At 41.2% G+C, this 20,819-nt stretch overlaps 1 protein-coding gene across 6 annotated transcripts in view; it reads right to left on the bottom strand.

Moving 5' to 3' along the window:
• Nucleotides 1-20,819, bottom strand: part of TOX2 (TOX high mobility group box family member 2) — a 254,047-nt gene that overhangs the window by 39,331 nt on the left and 193,897 nt on the right. For 4 of the 6 annotated variants that reach the window (XM_083618793.1, XM_083618790.1, XM_083618792.1 and 1 more), the window contains one exon: nt 10,802-11,041. The exons of the other annotated variants lie outside the window; for them this stretch is intronic. In XM_083618793.1, coding sequence (XP_083474919.1) covers nt 10,802-11,041 — 240 coding nt within the window. The remainder of the gene's footprint in view (nt 1-10,801; nt 11,042-20,819) is intronic. 6 annotated transcript variants of the gene reach the window in all.

Genomic DNA, 20,819 nt, shown 5'->3' with positions numbered 1-20,819 from the left:
TTTCTAAGTGGCAGTCAAAGAGTTCTATTCCAGCTACGCCTTGGCACTGAACTTTAACCTTCCCTGTTCTCCAGCTTCACTCTGCAGTTTCTTTCATTTGTCTCTATGTTGCCGAGATTTACAAATGTCAAAACTGCTTTCTGTGTGGGTGTAGCAATGCTTTCCTTCATTCTCTGTTGCGAACGTCAAGGCTAAAGATCAAAAGCAACAACGTTTGCAAGAAATATCAAATTCTTCTCCTCTGCTTTCCCCCACGGACCTGTAATCTCCCTCAGCGATTCTGGCAAAACATCTCCCTGGGGAGTTTCAAGTTTCTCTCACTAACCAACCCCTTTCACTCTTTTTCTGCCTGTGATCTCTGTAGTCATTTCCAAATCACTGCAGGTTCATTCAACAGTTCATACATTTCACCATAACCTACTGACAGAAGTTTAAACATCTTTCCCTTTTCTTTTTCCCAGACACATCAAGTCCAGCTTTGAGATCACTGAAATTTTCACCATCAGACAGTCCTTTTTATAAGGTCCAGGAATACAGCAGGAGGAGGTGATGGAATCCTGAAGGGGTAAAACTGCACTGTGCTATGTCAGACTACAGGGGTGTGTGCACCATTTTTTAATGAGCAAACATATAAATATTCCCTGCCAAACAACAACACTAGCACACGAGGGAAAGGGGCTCTATTCCGGCCTGCTCCCTGTTGTGCCTAAATGCAGAACCTTACATTTGTCCCTACTGAAATTCATTTTGTTAGCTTGAGCCCAGTTCTCCAATCTATTAAGGTCGTTTTGAATTCTGATTCTGTCTTCTGCAGCATTAGCTATCCCTCCCAGTTTGGTGTCATCTGCAAATTGGATGAGCACTCCCTCAATTCCTTCATCCAAGTCATTTATAAATATTTTGAATGACAATGGGCCTGGACAGAACCTCGTGGCACCCCACTTGACACTTTTCCCCAGGATGACAAAGAACCATGAATTTGGGTTTGGTCAGTCAACCAGCTACAAATCCACCTAACAGTGGCCTCATTCAACTCATATTTTACCAGCTTCCTTGCAAGAATATCATAGTGTATCAAAATATACTATGTCCACAGCATTACCCTGATCCATCAACCTTGTAACTCCATCAAAAAAAGAAAAGAAATGGAAATAGATGCCCACCACTACTGCAAGGTACAAGGAGGGAGCCGTCTTTTACTTTGTACAATTCCCCAGGAAAGGAAAGTGTATTATGATGTACAGTGGCTTCCTGGGAGTATTTTTATACACTTAGGAAAAGAAAACTGTGCAGTCACAGGGGAGGTATTAGCTGCTGCAGGCAGCTGTAAAATCTTAATGAAAGAGACAGCCCTTGGACCACCTTGTAAGCACTATAGTTTTTGCAAAACTGGGTGGATTATCCTAAAAGGTCTGCCCGCAAACAGGCAAGATGGTGCCAGTTCTATGAACATGTGAAACCAGCATGGGATGGAAATTGTTTGATCTAACCATCCCATCCCCATATCACTTAGAGGGAGGATTATTTTTTCTTACTGATGATGGACAATTTACAAGCTTGCAGTGATACTTTTTTAAATAAACCATCCATACCCCTTACCATGAAAATCCAAAAGAGAAAACAAAAGGAGAGGGGGAAGAACCATAGAGGAAATCACTGGTAGCAGAGGTTGGAGCAGAGTACCTACATTATGGTTGGTCCTCAGGCAGTTTGATTGACCTCATTTATATACCACCTTTATGCCAAGTCACTTTACAAGTTTAACATGTAGCTTGCCCTGATCACATCATTTAAAGTATTCTGCAGCTGGCTGTATAGTTCTGTATAGATTATGCCTCCAGGTATTGGAACTCCCTCCTTGGAGACATACAATTGCCATTGCCAGCCTTTAGAATCTAGTGAGAGACTTGTTTATTCACCCAGGCCTTTGGGAATGAAGTGCCCTGGGACCCAGTAGCTGCACAGGTAGAACTAGAGTACCATAATACCATGCTTTCCATTTTAAATGGAGTTTTGAATTTCATTTAAGATGATGGTCTAACTATACTGCACATGGCTCTGGGCTCTCAGCTGGGTGAAAGAGTGACTTAAAAATTAAATAGATCAAATAACTTTATTGCCTTGTGCGTATTTTTTTTCAGCTAGCTTGTGGAAGGGATAATGCTGGGGGTGGGTGGGAACAGTCTTTGCACATGTGGAACCGCTGATTAGTTCTAGATGACGCCCGGGGTTCCTTCCAACTCTACAATTCTATGATAGTGTTTTTAACACTTGATTGGGAGTGGCTGGGGAAACTCAGCCAGATGGGCGGGGTATAAATAATAAATTATTATTATTATTATTATTATTATTATTATTATTATTATTAATATTATTAATAAAGGAACCAATGAGTTCTAGTGCAGATCGGTATTAATCTGTGCTGTCAGCATAAGAACACGGGAAGAGTGCTGCTGTGTCAAGTCAAAGAGCCATCTAATCTAGCATCCTATTCTTACAGTGGGCAACCAGTTGCCTATGGGAAGCCCAAAAGGAAGACCTGAGCACAACAGCACTCTACTTACTAGAGGGGCAACCTATCTCTGGCCCTTGACGCAAATGTACATCCACAACCAAACCATGTATATAATACAAAAGGTAAAGGGACCCCTGACCGTTAGGTCTAGTCACGGACGACTCTGGGGTTGCGGTGCTCATCTCACTTTCTTGGCCGAGGGAGCCGGCATACAGCTTCCGGGTCATGTGACCAGCATGACTAAGCCACTTCTGGCGAACCAGAGCAGCACACAGAAACACCGTTTACCTTTCCGCCGGAGTGGTACCTATTTATCAACTTTCACTTTGACGTGCTTTCGAACCGCCTACCTTCTGATCAGCAAGCCCTAGGCTCTGTGGTTTAACCCACGTCCCTGTATATAATACTAGTTGGCTGCATTGCCCTTTTAGACACAGGTTTCCTTGGATAAAGTTTGTTACTTTGTGAGGGGCGTATGTGTGTGAGAGAGAGATCTGCAGATAGATATAGATATAGATAGAGATAGAGATCTAGATAGATATATGATTGAATATTGGATAGGTAACACCTAGACCACACAGCAACACAATCCCCACTTCCCTAGAAAAATAACAGAGTAAAGTCAAATGATGTATTTGGAGTCAACTACTAAGCACACAATACAACCTAAAACCATACATGCAAGAAGGCAGAGCCTGCTCTCAAAGGGCAGATAGGCTTCTCTGAATGAAGCTGGATTCATAACTGCTTCTGACACCTCGATGGCAGGTACTTTACGCACTTCAACAACTCTGCTACGTACAGTGGATATAAACTTAAGCAAGAATATGCAATTTGAAAAAAGGAAGGCAAAAAAGCACTCTCAAAAGTTAGGACGCAATGAAATCTGAATACCAAACCATTAAGGGGGGGGGGGAGTAATCCAGTATGACAGTCTGTCAGTCACTCAGCCAACAGGAGAAACTTCTGCAAGGGTGGTTTTTGCAAGTACTACTGCCAAAAGTGCTTGAAACCTGCCGAGTGTAAAATAATTCATGTTTATTGGGAACAGTCCGAGAAAAGTGGGAAGGGCAGGAATAATAATGTTCTCCGCTCACCCAGTCCTGACTGGCCATTAAGCTCATTTTTAATGTGCTGGCATTCGTCAAATGGACAGCTGCCCACTAGTAACAAGACGCAAGAGTTCTCGCCCTCTTTCCTCCATCCCACCCACAATGCTATTAATCGAAAGAAAGAAACTGGATTGGTTTCTTAAAAGTGAAAGGTGCACCCTATTATTAGGGAGGGGTGGAGTTAATGTTGACGTTTTACTTTACAAAAATGTAGATGTATATTGCTTTTAATTGTATCTGTAGAAAATAAAAGGGGAGACAAAAGAAAGCAGATTTGGGTCTAAGAGAAAGCTGCATTCCAAGAAAAGAAGAAGCCAGAATTATCAGGGTCAGGAATATTTAGAACAAGTCTGGGCCCTTCTGAAATCATGGGTTTAGTTGTGGGGAGATGAGTTGCAGGAGGAAAAGAAGGGGAGCAAAGAAAAAAAGAGAATCATTTGTTCTCCTTCTTCCACAGTTCCCCCAGCAGGCCTGTCTAGCTCTCCCACTATCCCTCAGAGTAATTTGTCTTGATCAGCATTGGTTAATATTGGTTATACTGGCCAATGCTCCCTTCCGAATACAATGTTTTCAGAGGTGAAGGGAGGACTTACGCTCCCTGTTTTCCTGAGGTGGTTGATGAATAGAGGGACTAGCAGATTCTTGTGTAAGGCCCAACAAGGTTTTCCCAACAGCTTACAAGAAAAACAGCAAGGTAAACCAACCCAAACCCACTCTCACCAAAAACTTTGCAATGTTTCTCAAATGTGTTTTTCAGGCAGATTATTTTCAATCCCATGCCACGCCACTCAATTTATGGGGAAATGCTGGGTTTGGGAATAGGAGCATTGGAGAGGGTATCTCAGAACCCTCCCTATGGGATCCGATGGAGGGAGTATCTGCCTTCAGTCATCTTCTTTAGGGTCTGGGAGGGGAGATCTCTTGATGACCAGTCTTCAAAGAGGGCTCCCCTCAAGATGCAGTTAAAACCCTAGTTTCAGGCTCTCCTCCCATGGTCTCCCAATTCCTTGAATGCTGCAGGGTTTTTTAAGTCTGCTTCCTCTCTCCACCTGTCACTGGATCTCATGAAAACCTGTGTCTGCCTGCTGGGCTGCCTGGTGCTTCTGGGCAGAGTCCTTTGCCAATGTCCCAGTTTTGCTGTCAGACCCAGCTACAGCCACATTGGATCCCAGAAGATCTGGTTGGGGCAGTCATAAAGTCACAGGCAGCATGATGCTATTTGGGAAGGGGCAAGCCCTAGGGGCTCACTGCAGCCACCTTTACTGTTGTCAGCCCTATTATCAGGGCAACCTGGCCAGCACTTCCCTGCTGCTCTAAATAGTCACTGACCTTGCACTGTGGTGGGATACTTTTGACCTGTGAAAAGCCATCGAAAAAAGGAGGCTCTTTTTGCAGTTACCAAATGTTTTCAAGAAGCCTCCCTCTTTCAGCTCAGCCCTCGTAATAATTTAATTAAGTAATTAGTAAAATACCAAACCAAGTGCATATTGCATTCGGTAATTAAGTATTAAATTATGTGGATGTTACTTATCGAACGTACCTTTTCAGTTCTGCAACCATTAATTAAAAACTGAATCTAAAGTCTTGAGTAATAAGAGAAAACCGGGACGAGGGAGGGGAAACAGTTTTTCTGTGAAAACAGGATTTCAAGTGGTAAAAGCCACAGGCAGAAAATACAGTGGCATTGGGGGTGGGGCGTTCATGCAGCTTTGTGGATAGATTCCCAGTTCTCCTACTGAAGGAGTAAATGCAACAGGGCTAATAGGACAAATTCAAATAAGAAAATGGATTTACGGCAATATTACTTTGGGTGTTCTTGTTAAAAGGTTTGGGCAGATTTGCTCAGGGGGCTTGCTTAGAAAGTCATGCTAACTTTGTAACCACAGTGGTCAATACTTATGTCACATGCAGAAATAAGTCATGTGATGGTATTCAGTGGTATCTGACCACCAAAAGATGGAATCTATCATTGGAACAGGAGAGGGAGGCATCATTGGCAATTCCCCCACTGCACTTCTTTCACTCTGCTCAGAGCAGACTTAGTGAAGTGCAGGGGGTTGCAATAGGGTGATTGCCAAAAATTCTCTTCTTCCTCTGCTCCACTCATAGGGTTAGGTTCCATCAGTGGATGGACACCATTTGACACCACTAATACAATCCAGATGTCTGTGACTGTGTATTCTGGCATCCTTACACAAATAATAGGGAGGGTATCTATTCCCAACATGCACTCAGGAATGAAAAAATGCAAGTCTGTGTTTCAAAATGCACATGTCTTTGTACATGCATGTGGTTCTGCATGTATAAAAACATAACATGAGGATGAGCCTTAACCATCAGTGTTGGTAGGAAGCTGCACATGTTCCAAAAGACTTGAAATTTTCAATATCCTCTACAGTGAATTAAGTGACTCCAAGTCAGGACCTTTTCTTGCACTGTTCTCCTCCTGTTCTTAGGTTCACATATACAAGACAATCTTGGATCCATTTTTGTGTGTACAACAAGTGTGAGAAAGGCAACTGCACAAGCATATGTCTGCCATGTTTTTAAAGCCTGACGTTAAGAGTATAGCAACAATTGTCAATTGCATGAAGCCATGCAGACGGTAGGTCAGGTTCCCATCATTGCTGAAGCTTTACTGGGCTGGCAAGAGTTCACTCATCATTCAGTGTAGCCCAGACCTTAAAAGCCTTTATAGCACAAAGCACTCTCGTCATATTTGCTAATGCACTGAGTCCCTGATAACATGCCATGAACATCAAGCAATAATGGATTAAAGTTCACGCACTAGGCTGGCACACAACAAAAATAAAAAATGGACTTTTAGCAGCACTGTTAGTTCTGAACATAATCAAAATTGTTTCTATGTTTTAACTAAGAAGAATTGCCCATATTTTGTTTCAGCTAAGAAGACATACCCAAAACACAGAACAGGGTAATCTTATCAGGCTTGGCCTTAGCTACGAAGTCTAGAGAGGCTCTGCTCTGCTCTCCTGAGTGGCTCTGCATCTCCTTTGCCCTATTCCCTGATTGCCCATATATTCTACCAGACGGATATCCCCAGCTCCATTTCCCCATTAGTAACATCACTACTAGGACGCAGGTGGTGCTGTGGGTAAAACCTCAGCGCCTAGGACTTGCCGATCGCATGGTCGGCGGTTCAAATCCCCGCGGCGGGGTGCGCTCCTGTCGTTCGGTCCCAGCGCCTGCCAACCTAGCAGTTCGAAAGCACCCCCGGGTACAAGTAGATAAATAGGGACCGCTTACCAGCGGGAAGGTAAACGGCGTTCCGTGTGCTGCGCTGGCTCGCCAGATGCAGCTTGTCATGCTGGCCACGTGACCCGGAAGTGTCTGCGGACAGCGCTGGCTCCCGGCCTATAGAGTGAGATGAGCGCACAACCCTAGAGTCTGGCAAGACTGGCCCGTACGGGCAGGGGTACCTTTACCTTTAACATCACTACAACCCCCTACACTGCAACTGGTTTCTCACAAGCATAGAGACCAGTAACACTGTGTATTCAGCTTCTTGCTGCAAGATTACTCTCCCAACATTTTTGCTAAACGTGTTCAAATCAAACATCTACTGCCATTCAAAGCAACTTACTGAAAACAAAAATGAAAGTTAAACTTAATTCAAATAGAGAATATTACCAATGCAGCAAACAAAACAACAGTCACAGCTTGTTCTTTTCCTTCTAGACACCAGAGACCTACACAAATAGCACCTTTTTTCAGAAGGAAAACAAGAAGGAACATTGGTAGATCTGTCTGGAAGGCCATTAAAAGCCCCAGGACAAATGTCTCATCTGCCCAATGACTACAATTAATATTTTTCTCAAAGGAGAAACCATTCCAATATCAATAACCGAAGCAGTGCATTTTTAGAGGGAAAGGATTTTCACTGACAACATTTTACCACTTTATAGGACTAGGTGAGGGTAAACAGTTTTCACTGTTGACTATGGCAGCAATTCTAATTCCCACCTGGGAGTGGCAAGGCTGAGTGGAATGGCAGAGCCCCCACTGCACCCGATTGGCTGAATTTAAAAGAGGGCCTTGTGAAAGAGGTATCAAAATTCAATTCTTCTGCATTACAGTGGTTGGGGGGGGGAATTATGATATGACAGATTTAAGCTCAGTGATGCTGCTGAGAAGATAGCACAAAAATGAATACAACATGTTGTTTAAACTAGAGGTGGGAAACTTGGGACCCCTCAGATGTTGCTAGGCTGCAACTGCCACAATTCCTAACCATTCCTCATGCTGTTTGCGAGTTGGCAGTCCAACCACATATAGAGAACCATAGGTTCTCCAACCCTGGTTTTGCCTATCTGAACAACAAACTTTCACATAAGACACAAACAGCGCAAAATACAAATATAGAAATAACAATGTCCAAAGGCTTAACTTGCAGTTTGTTCTCATTGGTACAATTCAGAAATGAAAGTAAAAAATGAACCACAAAGGAACAATAATACATTGAGCATGGTGTCTGAAGTATATTTCTGGAAACATCTGAGCACTGGGACCATGTTGTTTTAGAATAAAAAGGGCTCTTGGGTCAGTTTATTGATCTTGCAAAGAAGAATTTAAAGGGTAAGGCACAGCGTCATCAGTACGTCATCAACTCCTGTGACATATGAAACAGGAGGTGCCTGACTCAGCAATGGACTGGGTGAAAGCCAATAAACTAAAATCAAATTCTAGCAAGACAGAGGCCCAGTGTCAGAGTGGTTCATTAAAAGAGGTAAAATGCAAGGAGAGGGGGAAGCCATTGGGGTAGAGGGGCATATTGGAGCAGGGGAATGGTTGATGTGAAAGGGGTTCAGGGCCCTCTTCTGCTGCTTCTGTACTCCAATGGTCCCCAATGGAAACAGCCTTTTCTTCAGCCACATGAACCACTGGACTATAATGACATAGATTCATATATTATGTGTCTTCTGGATCTGAAGTTATAGGAAGGGAGCAAACTGCTTCGTTCTCCTAGCTCTCAACTAAATTTCCAGCAGGCTTCTTCCAATATGCTGTAGATGGTGCTAGAAGATCACTAGTTTTCATTTTTGTCGGAAGGGACACTTATTTCTCAGAAATATATGCCAAACTATCCTTTACTGTTACAAATTCAACTTTACTGTAGAAATTTACTTTAATACATACAGAAAATTTTCATTCTGCAGACACTTACAGTTCCCTACCCAGACTTTAAGGCAGGGTTAGACAACCCTGTGTTCTGGACTATAACTCCTATCAGTCATAGTAAGCATGGGCAATGATCAGGGTTTATGGGAGTTGTAGTACAGAACTTCTGCATGGCACCAAGTTGCCTATCCCTGCTTTAAAATCATGGAAGAGGAGACCTCAAAATACCTTCTAAACATTCAACTCGCCACCTCCTACTGACAAGCTTACTTTTGTCCAGGGGTACACTTTTTGATCATGTACAAGAGCCTCCTACAAACACTCTGACTAGTCACAAACTTCCTTTAAGACTTCTTTCTACTCTTTGGTCTGTCCTTTATTTCCCTCCACCCCGCTCTTTCACTGTTGCTTATAAAACAAAGAATGACCTCTCTTTTTCTGTGCAGGTGGGATTGATTCTAAACAATGCTGGGGAGGCAAAAAGTCTCAGTGTGTCCTCTAGCATCATCACAGATAGTTTTCCATTATTTCAAAGGTGCTACTTACAATGTAGGGTATCTGCCCAGGGCTTGTTTTGATACCCTAGATTGTGAGTAGCACTTAAACCGCAGTTTAACAAACCATATCTTCCTCAAAGCTGGGGTAGAAAGGGAGGGGCAAGGAGGGAGTAGCACAAGGCTAACCCTTGGTGTGATCAGCTATAGTTTATACTATAAACTATGCACTGTAATAATTATATATGAACCAGGTAACATTGCATGAAGAATCCAAATGGAAATCTATCCCTCAATTATATTGCACACATTTTATGGACAACAATCGCTCTGCTTATAACAGGATACACAACTAAACACCCAAATCATCAAAGCAATGGGCACAATCTAGTCTAAGTTAAGCACTTCTATGTACCACAGAGGGACACGGGTGGCGCTGTTGTCTAAACTACTGAGCCTCTTGGGCTTGCCGATCAGAAGGTCGGCGGTTCAAATCCCCGCGACGGGGTGAGCTCCCATTGCTCGGTCCCTGCTCCTGCCAACCTAGCAGTTCGAAAGCATGTCAAAAAGTGCAAGTAGATAAATAGGTACCACTCTGGCGGAAAGGTGGCCTTCTGATCCGCAAGCCCAAGAGGCTGACCATATATATTACGTAGATAAAAGCTACTCTTACAAAGGTTTGTTTCTCTAGGAGATGTGGAATAAAAAACAAGGCTGAGGATATGTATATATATTAGCATGACCTCACAGTCTAAAATATGAAGGGGATTTTTATTTCACAGAATTTCTATGTTACATATACTCATTCCATTTGTCTGCTCACTAACATCAACACATCCAGAATCTATTGACTGCTAGCCAAAGCAGAATGGCAAGAATTTCCCCTGAAGCCTAACAGACCTTCTGCTTTACCGACTAACTTAACAATTATTACATAAAAAAAATAAAAAAATTCCAAACCTATCTGAGTTAAAATATAGTGAAAGCTTTCTCTGTTATTTCATTCTGGTGATGAGGTGGCAAACTGTTCAACTGAAACCCCAGCTGGATATCTGTGTTTTCCCATTTTCTTTCTCCAAGCAAATATGAGAATTTTGTTTCTACAGAAAAAAATGTTTGCAACTAGCAAAAATTGTGTGTGAGGGGATACTAAGCCATGCATTTATTGTCATAGTCCTAACCTGGAAGGACAGTACAAAATGATACAGTTGGCATCTTCGGTGAGACAGAAAAAGATTTAGGGGGAAAAGACTCTTTCTGAATTAGCTACCTTAATCGCTCTATTTATTATATGCATCAATATAGCACTACTGTGCTTGATATAATTTGCAAATCTGACATGTCTTCCAATTTCTTAGCTTAGAAATATTCTTTGCAGACAGCCTTAGTTATCAAGAAAGTGTCTCTCTCTCTCTGCTTCTCTCTCTCTGAAGGAAAAACAAAATATCTTTGGTTTGACTGCTGCACATTATTTCCGCCATTGCAGGCTGGCTGCCACTGTCAAACACTATGTCTGTCAAAACAGGCATGGCTGCACGTACCTTATAATGTGATTCTGTCTCCTCTTCCTGAGTAGAACTGGAGGGAGATGGTGTAGCAGATTTGCTTCCGGGGGGTGATGGGGAACCATGGGTAACACCGCTCCTCAAACCCATCTGAGAAATCAGCTGTGACTGGCTGAGGGCACTCATGTGACCGGTATACATCCCTGCTCGATTGATCAGGGGAACTTGATGGTTGGACTCATAGGAAGTGGCTTCTGAGTGGACCATCTCCTGGATCTGAGTTAGGAGAATATTACTTTTTAATTAAAATTGTATTATATTTATTGTCTTATAAAAATTATATTATGATGCAGGCTGGGCATGGTTGTTACTGGGAAGTTAATCAACTGGCAAAAACTAATCTGTTCCATGCTGGGTAAAAGTTACTCCTAGTTTAAAGCACTGAGATCTTTCTTCAATTATTTGCTGTTCTCAGAATGGTTTCATTACACAGAACAATGCAATGGATTACACATATTTGTTTTCATTTTATTTTCAATTTGGAGAATATTTGGCAACATTTGGTTGCCAAATAAAAAGGTATACTATATGGTTAATATTAATATGAAACTTATGGTATCTTAACAGCCTGGCAGTCCATGGGATTCAAATGCCATGCAACTCACAGGAAGCACCACAATGAGAGGTTGCTTGCAGCAGCGCTCCTCTGACAGTTGTCAGCAATGCTCACAGTTGTTGAATTGGGACGTGTCAGGTTTTGGGGGCAACACAAAGCCAAATTATGTCAGCACAGTGCAGCAGGTTTGCCAATTGTGTCCTTACTGTTTCCTTTTCAAAATGGCATGCCTTTTTTAAAAAAACCAAACATGATATTGTTTTTATGTTAAAAAGCTAGAGTCAAAACATGTGCTTGTATGATCATAAACAGCAACAATGCAGGACTCTCTTCTTGAATACTTAAGGAAACATAAAGAGATGGAGACTCCAAATTTTGATCCAAAGGACCACAGAATATTTTGTAGTAACAGAATGTTAAACTTGATGTAGTAGAACAGTGAAGTCTGTTTTCTCAGTTGTGTGTGGATATTTAAAAAAAAAAAGAAGTTAAATAGTAATTTTAAATTTGATGAACTGGGGGCATGCTTTGAAAACAGAAAGTGAGAGGAGTCTGGAAAGAAGTTCCAAAATCATGGGTTAGAAAAGGGAAACATCAAATTCAATTTAAAGAATGACAATGAATGCCCTATACAATAATTTTTAGTATATATGTATTCTTAAAAAATAAATTATTGAAGACCAAATTCAGTGATAATAATGTCAATACTAATATTAATTTTAAAAAATTCATTCACTTAATTCAGCTGAAAACATGGTTTTATTCTGTAAAATGAACAATCCTTGAAAATTGCATTGAAGAATTATAAACAACAACATCCCTACTCAAATTTGGAATTTCTGACCCATCCAGAGAATACTGTCCGCCTATGCAACCTATGCAAATACAACCTGCAACATTTAATATTTTAAAATGGGACCATTTTTGTAAAATGGAAATCTGCAGCCAAAGACCACAAAGGGCACTAGCACTTAAATAGCCTGAGGCTAAGCTGTATGAAGTGAACCGGGTGGTGTGGTTTTTTTTAATATTCTCACTGGTAACGTTTGTATCAGATAGGATAGAAAAAATAAGTTGGAAGTTATACACCATACCACCGTAGGGTTGTCTCTAGCTGGCTTGCTTGGGAATGAGGCTGTTCTATATCCAAAGTACTCAATATCTGCTCATTGTGGCTTTTCTTGTAATCCATTTGAAACACCTGGTACTGTCTGCTGTTATAGACTATGTACCAGATTGACTATAAAGTTCCCACCTTTGCTTTTCACAGCAAACTCTCTTGCCCCATTTACAGTCCTTAGTCATATCCACTCTAGTCACCTTCTAGTTTCCCAGGGGTGCCAACTTGAATAAAATATAGGGGGGGCAGGTAAGCCCTTCCCTGCATAATCCATCACATGACACGGTACACGCACACTATTTGAATGGCAATGCACATCAACTTTGGGGGTGCCCAAACCCCTCAAATATTGAATTGGAGTTGGCTCCTTGTAGTTGCCATCTTCCCCTCAATCCATCATTATATCTCCTTTCCACCACATAAGCAGTCTGCTATTTCCCACAGCTCCTTCCTATTGCATTCAATCCTCGTTCTAAGAAAAAACCACCCAACCTTCAATCCATCCTGTCTCTCCCTTTCTTTTTGTGTGTCCTCAGATCGCAGGGGGTGGGGTGGTGAGGGAGAAGAGAAGTTCTATTATGTGATCAGAAGTCATTCTGCTCAGCCAATGGCTGTGTTGGATACAAGCTATGCTGCTTAAGACATCATACTTCTAATTCCACACCATGGTCCTCAAATGTGTGTGAGTGGGTAAGAAGGGTCAGGTACAGGACAATTCTAACAATGGCTAAAATGGAACCTCTATATTCAAAGTCAATTCACCTCTGATGGCCAACGAATACAATAAAATGGGAAATATTATCACCACATTTCTCTTTTCCTTGGGTCTATCTGGCCAACCACTCTCAGGGATAGAATGCTAGGCAACTAGAACTTTGGGTCTGGCTCAGAAGACAATTCTTTTAATTACACAGAATTGAAAATGTGTTGTGGAGCTTCTCTGCTTCCTGAATAACAAATGACGATCATATTCTGAGCTGCGGCAGATTTTGAAGGAGCCAGTGGAAGGAGCAAGATAGCTGCCTACCCAGATGTCTTCTCAAACACTAACAATGGGTATCACTATTTAGTCTGGTCCCTACTCTATAATAATGTTAGTATAAATGTCAATTCAGCTGTTTTCGGCTGCTTGGCCTCCTCCTTTTATTCATTGGGCAATTTTAAAGGAATTAACAGATGGAAATGAGCAACAGACATCTTCTTCCCAAGGATGAATGGGAAACCCTACAATAGACCTAAGACAGGCAGAGAAGAAGAGTGGCGTCAGATTTTGGGATACCCCAGGAATGAAGTATGGTCCCCCAAAATCCCAGAAAAACCCAGTTGTCCTAATTTTGGCTTTCTTTGCTGGAGACAAAACCCCAGAACAACAGAGATCTGTCATTCCCATACTACCTATAAAAGTAATATCAAATAATTCATTAGTTTAGTATGCCAATAGAGAGGCAATGGCATTGGGACAGCACAGTTTCTCTACTCATTTCAGAGATGGAATTAAGCCAGATACTTAGGTACAATCAGATTCTCACACAGTAGAAAACAGCAGGAGGGAAATCAAACACTGTCTTAAACATTTTCCAGACTTTTTTGTGCTTTTTATATTAATCTGATTAATGTTAACATGAGTTTAAAGACCCAGGGCTTTATTTATTAACAATTTTCGTTTCCGATAAGCCCACTGAGGTGCAATCTCTCATTAGCAGGGGACTCCTGCCAACTCCATTAGCAGCTCGTAAAGTAAGAGATGTAGGGAAGAGCTGAGAGGGCTCAGTAGGCTTCAACAGAAATAAATCCAAATGCAGAAGCAGATTTACTGCTACAGGTCGGGAATCAAGAGCTTTTCTACAACACTAGACAGCATGTTGGGCTTAGATATTTAAAAGGCACTGAAGGGGGGAGCTTAAGGAGAATGGGGAACAGGCGTGATTTTTACAAGAGCGGTTCTCATCTGTTCTGTTTAATAAACATGAGGATTCAGTTTACATTTTTTAAAATTGTTGCATTTATATTCCATTTCTACCTGGCTCCAAAGGAGCTGACGCAGCATTTCAGCCTCCTCCAGATTGAAATGACATTCACACTTGCTTCGCAGGGCTGGTTCACACATATCTGCTCATCACTTGGGGATTATTTCAATGAGAGGATGGGAAACCCACCACAGAGAGAACTTTTCTTACCAACTCACATCACACAATGCATTTCAACTGAGATAAGCTGTCAGCTGATAATCATCTGGAGAGAACTCAAGTGTGTACATACATGAGTCCAGAGTATATTATTATATCAACTTATTAGCAATGACTCTATCCTAATGTCTAGAGAAAATGGCAAATTGCTCAAGAGTTACTTTGGATTTTTACTGTTTAATAAAAGCTCTTAATGCTGAAGATGATGGGCCAGCTGCTCAGGAAAATAATGTATTTTCATTATTTTACATTTAAATTAAGGAAAGTTCATAAAATATGTATTTTATAATTGTAGAAAGATATAATGTAGATTGTTGGGTTTTAAACAAATCTAAAATATCATTCCCATCTGCAGCTACATTAGTCTCTTGGGCAAATACTATATTAAGATATTTTTAAAAATTCTTATTATGGAGCCAGTAGACCACAACGGCTCCATTTATCCATTAAATATGTAATCATACATTTTTTCCCTTTAAAGTGCATATTATTTATGCAGCAGAGCAGAACCAGTCCATGAGTGTAATTATGGATATGAGACCTGTGCAGAAAATTTCTTATGAAAATTTGCAGAAATGAGTATGTGTTCCATCTAGCAACCATTAATAGCAATGGGGAGATTCCAGCTGAACACACTCAGTTTGGGATTGGGGCCTCACTGTGCTTTATGCCTCATGGGGGTAGACATTGTTACCGACCCACTCCCCAAATCACTTCTGGAGGGGTAGGGGAAATCCCAGAACAGGTTTAGGAGAGGTGCCAAAGAAGAGAAGGAGGAAATTGTTCCGTTGTGCAAGCATAAATCCTTGCAGTAATGGAGTATGAGGCTTAGTGCTGCTTTGAATACAAGCCATAGCTGCACTAAATCATTTCCAGTTGGTCAAAGCTACCAATGTGGAAAAAAATGTTGGGAGGGAGGTGGGAAAGCAGTTGCACCTGGAGATGACTGCAGATTAGAAAGAGTGAGAGAAGAGAAAGACAATGAATATTAACATGGCACCATGAGTACCAGGGTACTTTCTAGCATAGCATAAACAAAACTGCCAGATTTGGGCCCAAAGAGTTTACAAGTTAAATTTTAACCACGTTAAATAATGTCTCTTGGGGAGATAATTAGGGAAAAGTCAATGGTGGGGAAGGAAGGTATAATGAACAGTAGCAATGGAAAAGGTTATTAATGAACCAAGTATGAGTGGTTTGTGTTAAATATGTTTAGGCTCAATTTGGCTTCAGCTAAAGAAGTGGACATTTTGAAACCAGACAGATTTCCTGGTGCACCTACCTCACAAACATGGAGGGGGGAAAGTGTTCTCAGATGTCACGTTGAAATGAATACTTGTGCAGCACGAGCACCATTAAACCCATATGTTAAGAAAGGAGAGCTGCATAGTCAAGTATACCAGGAAGTCATATTCTAGAAAATACATGAAGGTGTTAAGGGATTTCCCATGGGAGGTCTGCAATCATGCTTCCTGACTGTGGTGAATATGTGAAAAATCTGCTGAGCATTTTACCATGGATGAACAGGAATTCTGACTCACTGTGATATCACCAAAGTAGTCCAGGATGATTTATTTCCTTTCCCTTGCAAGAAGGTAACTAACCAACAGAAAAAGTGGTGTCGTTCTGCTAAGGCAGCCATTAATGTCTCTCCTCAGTATAGCACATGCTCTGCCCCTCCATTATTATTAGCTACTACTGCATTTCTCTGAAGAAAACATTCTGGCCTGTCAAGCTTGATCAAGCATTTTATATTTCTGCTTCTTTGGTGGACCAAAAGCTACTCTCACCTCAAATCAGCAGTTCACAGGAACAACTTCCTCAATGGTAACAAATCAGAAAAGATATTCTGAGATATCTAATCTATATCTGTCACTCCTCCTAAGATTCTCCTTAGACTTTGCTAGAAATTTATATATATATATATATATATATATATATATATATATATATATATATATACATACATACATACACACACACACACACACACACACACACACACACACACACCCCTAATTACCACCCACTCCTCCTCCCAATTTGTAACTGTTCCTAATAAACTTTCATGGTGTATGGAAAATGCTTTGGAGAGGCGACAAATTTCTGGTGGAATTTGAGATGTCTTGTTCAGAGTAATAGCTATCTCACACAGGTGCCCAGCTGCTATTGTGAAATCAGTAAGCATTTAATTGAAACAAATGACTATAATAATAGTACATTATCCCTGCAGGCTCATAGCCATAACCGTTTTAATTATTGAGTTAAGAGTCAAACTAATTTATCCTTTAAAGTAACAGCCACCTTTTTGGTTCAACTGATCATCCTGTTATGAACACGAGGGGAACAGTAGGGAAGGATTTAGAGAGGGAGTAATTTATTTCTGTGGGGGTGCGTTTATCACACAGTAGAGGCTTCCTACAGCTATAGCTCTCAATCACTGGTTCATATACAGGCGCAGCTAGTTCACATTACTGTATTGTAATATGGTACTCTCGATGGAAAGCCTGCATTCTGCATGGTGCTGAGAACTTTGCCAAGCAGAATGCAAGGTGAAGTTATTGCAGCATGGCTTCCCCCCTTCATCTTGCATGATGAACATCTCTTCTGAATGTGCCTAATTTTGAGATTTGAGATATTCCATCTCCTAGAACATGTGGTAACTTATGACATTAAAACATTCACCATTAAGCCTGATTCTCACTTCTAAAGAAAGCAAGGCTACTTTAAATTAGGAAATTGCCTAATCTTAAAAACATTCATTATTAGGGCACTGCACACTTTGGAAGTCGAAGAACACCCCCATGCCCACGTTCCCCACAAGTCTGGTTACTTTTATTGCTTTCCCTCTCCGCTGCCACCCCATATTTGACACAAATCTGTTACTATTTTTTGGAGGATATTAGTACAGCAGTCTGAATCCCGTGTTTTGACGGGCTATGATCTAGTGTTACGGCACACTATTATTACTGGGGAAAGAGTCATCCAAACACAATTAACACTTCATTATGAAGATGAATCTCCACAGCCTCTGTGTTAAGAAAAGCTGCTGGAAACAACGGAAAATGGTGTTTAACAAATGGGGAACGCCTCGTTAACGTACCAGGCTTCATCCATGTTTTAGAGCCGTAAATGAAACAAATGGCTTGGAGTTTGTTTTCACTGCAGATACCTGTAAATGTACATAAGGGGTGCAGTGATCTTTGATGTATCCCGGTTCCAAGCTGTATGGGGCTTTATATACTCAGATTATCTGTATTCACACGCTAACATCAATACACACCAAATTTTTGACACGCAGCTGTAACATGCAATTTCCCCCCATTACTGGTAAGTCACCCTATCTCACCAGAGGAGAGTGTGCTTTGTTACCTATCACTTATTACCATTGAGGCCAGGGTGTGTGTTCTTTGCTTAACTGAATTATTAAGTACTGTAATTGTGATATTTTTATATTGATGTTTTATTCTTGTTACTATGAAACAGTTTCAGATTGTCTTATATGGGCAAGATGAATAGTCATGTGGTGTTGGTGTTGTTGTTTTTTTGTCATGCTTCAATGTGAATAGCTTTGAGTGTCATGATGATGGAAAAGTAGGGCACTAATGAAGTGACAGTGACTTTGCTTCAGTTTTTGCCTCTTGTGGGATAACCTCTCTTTTTTCCTTTATGTTCTGTGCAGCCTATGGCATCGTGGAGCAGTGGTGCTCACCTGACCTCACAAAAGGGCATGGCTGCTGCTTACCAGGAAGCAGAGGGGCAAGGCAACAGGGTCAGTGAAGTGCAGATGTGCCAGTGGAGCCAATCTGGTGCTCCTGCTGGTGCATTTAAACTACACTGGCTTCCCTGCTGCCTTACCCCTCCCAGTAAGCGACAGCGGCTCATCTGCCCAGAGGTCAGATGAGTGGCAATGCTCCACCACACTGGCATACCCTTCAATGATGAAAACAGGGATGTCTTATTCCATGATGGTGATGTTGTTGTTGATGATGATAATACCCCACCCAACTGACTGAGTTGCCTCTCTGGGCAGCTTCCAATATATATAAAAACACAATAAAACATGAAACATTAAAAAAAAACTTCCCTATACAAGGCTGCCTTCAGATGGCTCAGGGGTCGGATAACTCTAGATCCTCCAACATTTCTTCAGTGAAAATAGGGACGTCCTAAGGAAAAGTGGGACATTCTGAGATCAAATCAGAAACCGGAATGGCTTCTGTCAATCTGGGACTGTCCCTGGAAAATAGAGATACTTGGAAGGTCTACACTGGCTGCTACTGTGTGCAGCAGAACATAAATGCAACAAAACTCATACGGCACAATCTTAATGTTGAAACAGTTACACAATAGATTATTGCTGCCAGAAGAGATCTTGCTGGGAAGTGTCTGTGGCAAGGTAGTTTGCCCGTGGCCTGCCAATGTTTGTATCCACTCTGCAAAAAGATTTTTCTGCTGTTCCTTCCTTCTCTGTGCCACAAAGCAATAGTGACAAAGTTCATGATGTGTATCCAGAGCTCAGATACATTTTCCCACGTGAGCTTTTGTGTTTTATTGAGCTTTTTTGCAGAGTCCCATCCACCTTGTTTTATGCCTCTTCTGGCCTTTGCTAGACATTTTAGATATCGTGTTGCTATAAAGTGAAAGGCCCCCAAGTAATGACAGGCCTCTACAGTTTATTGCAGGGAGCATAAAATATAGTGATTTTAGAACAGGATAGGAAAAACAAGAAGACAATCTAGAAAAATCACTCTCTAGGGAGGAGCGCGGTGAATTAATTTTGAAAGCATTGTCCCTCACTGCAAAATTTGATCCAGCATTTAAAATTATTCTTTTTAAAATCCACACCAAGCAGCCACACCGAGCCTAAATATGAAAACACCATTTTACAAATGTATCATAGAATCATAGAATCATAGAATCATAGAGTTGGAAGAGACCACAAGGGCCATCGAGTCCAACCCCCTGCCAAGCAGGAAACACCATCAGAGCACTCCTGACATATGGTTGTCAAGCCTCTGCTTAAAGACCTCCAAAGAAGGAGACTCCACCACACTCCTTGGCAGCAAATTCCACTGTCGAACAGCTCTTACTGTCAGGAAGTTCTTCCTAATGTTTAGGTGGAATCTTCTTTCTTGTAGTTTGGATCCATTGCTCCGTGTCCGCTTCTCCGGAGCAGCAGAAAACAACCTTTCTCCCTCCTCTATGTGACATCCTTTTATATATTTGAACATGGCTATCATATCACCCCTTAACCTCCTCTTCTCCAGGCTAAACATGCCCAGCTCCCTTAGCCGTTCCTCATAAGGCATCGTTTCCAGGCCTTTGACCATTTTGGTTGCCCTCCTCTGGACACGTTCCAGTTTGTCAATGTCCTTCTTGAACTGTGGTGCCCAGAACTGGACACAGTACTCCAGGTAATCAGTAATAAATGTAAATAAATGTAATGCTTATTTCTGACACCCCTCCTCCAAATATATCTTTTAAAAGGTGTGTTAAGATCTATGCATATCACCCAGCACATATACTGAGGTAAAATCCTAGGTAACGCCCTGAGATTTTAAGAGAGCAGACAAATGTACAATTGACAATTAATTTGTCCAAGTCTGAGTGTTTTTCGGCACTGCATCTTCCTAGGATCCTTAACTGCTTTAGTGCTAAAACAGATGTGGCTATTATGTGCCTGGGATGAGACAATGCAAGTTCTTCCACTCATCTGAATTGAAGGTGGGAGCATCTGGGGGGCCATGTGGTGCTCAAATTACATTTCATAGATTCCATTCGGCCTTCTTATTTTAGGTTTAAAATGACACGCCAGAATTGTGTGAAAACCACCATATATGTAGAAACATTTATTATTGAAGAGACAGAGAAAGCTCTCTGATATGACAAAATCCATAGAAGGGTCTTGATCAGATGCTACTTTGCCATTTGGATTCTTTATAAAAGAATAAATGTAAACTTGTGCTGTTTGTGCTGTTTAGGGAAGTTTTTACTGTTTTATGTTTTATCGTGTTTTTAATATTCTGTTGGGAGCCACCCAGAGTGGCTGAGAAAACCCAGCCAGATGGAGAGGGTATAAATAATAAATTTATTATTATTATTATTATTGTTATTGTTATTGTTATTGTT

The sequence above is a fragment of the Podarcis filfolensis genome (genome assembly GCF_964270895.1).
Source record: "Podarcis filfolensis genome assembly, chromosome: 6".
In the NCBI taxonomy this organism is placed as follows: Eukaryota; Metazoa; Chordata; class Lepidosauria; order Squamata; family Lacertidae; genus Podarcis; species Podarcis filfolensis.
Note: the sequence above shows the minus strand (reverse complement) of the source record. Positions and strands in the feature narration are given on the sequence as shown.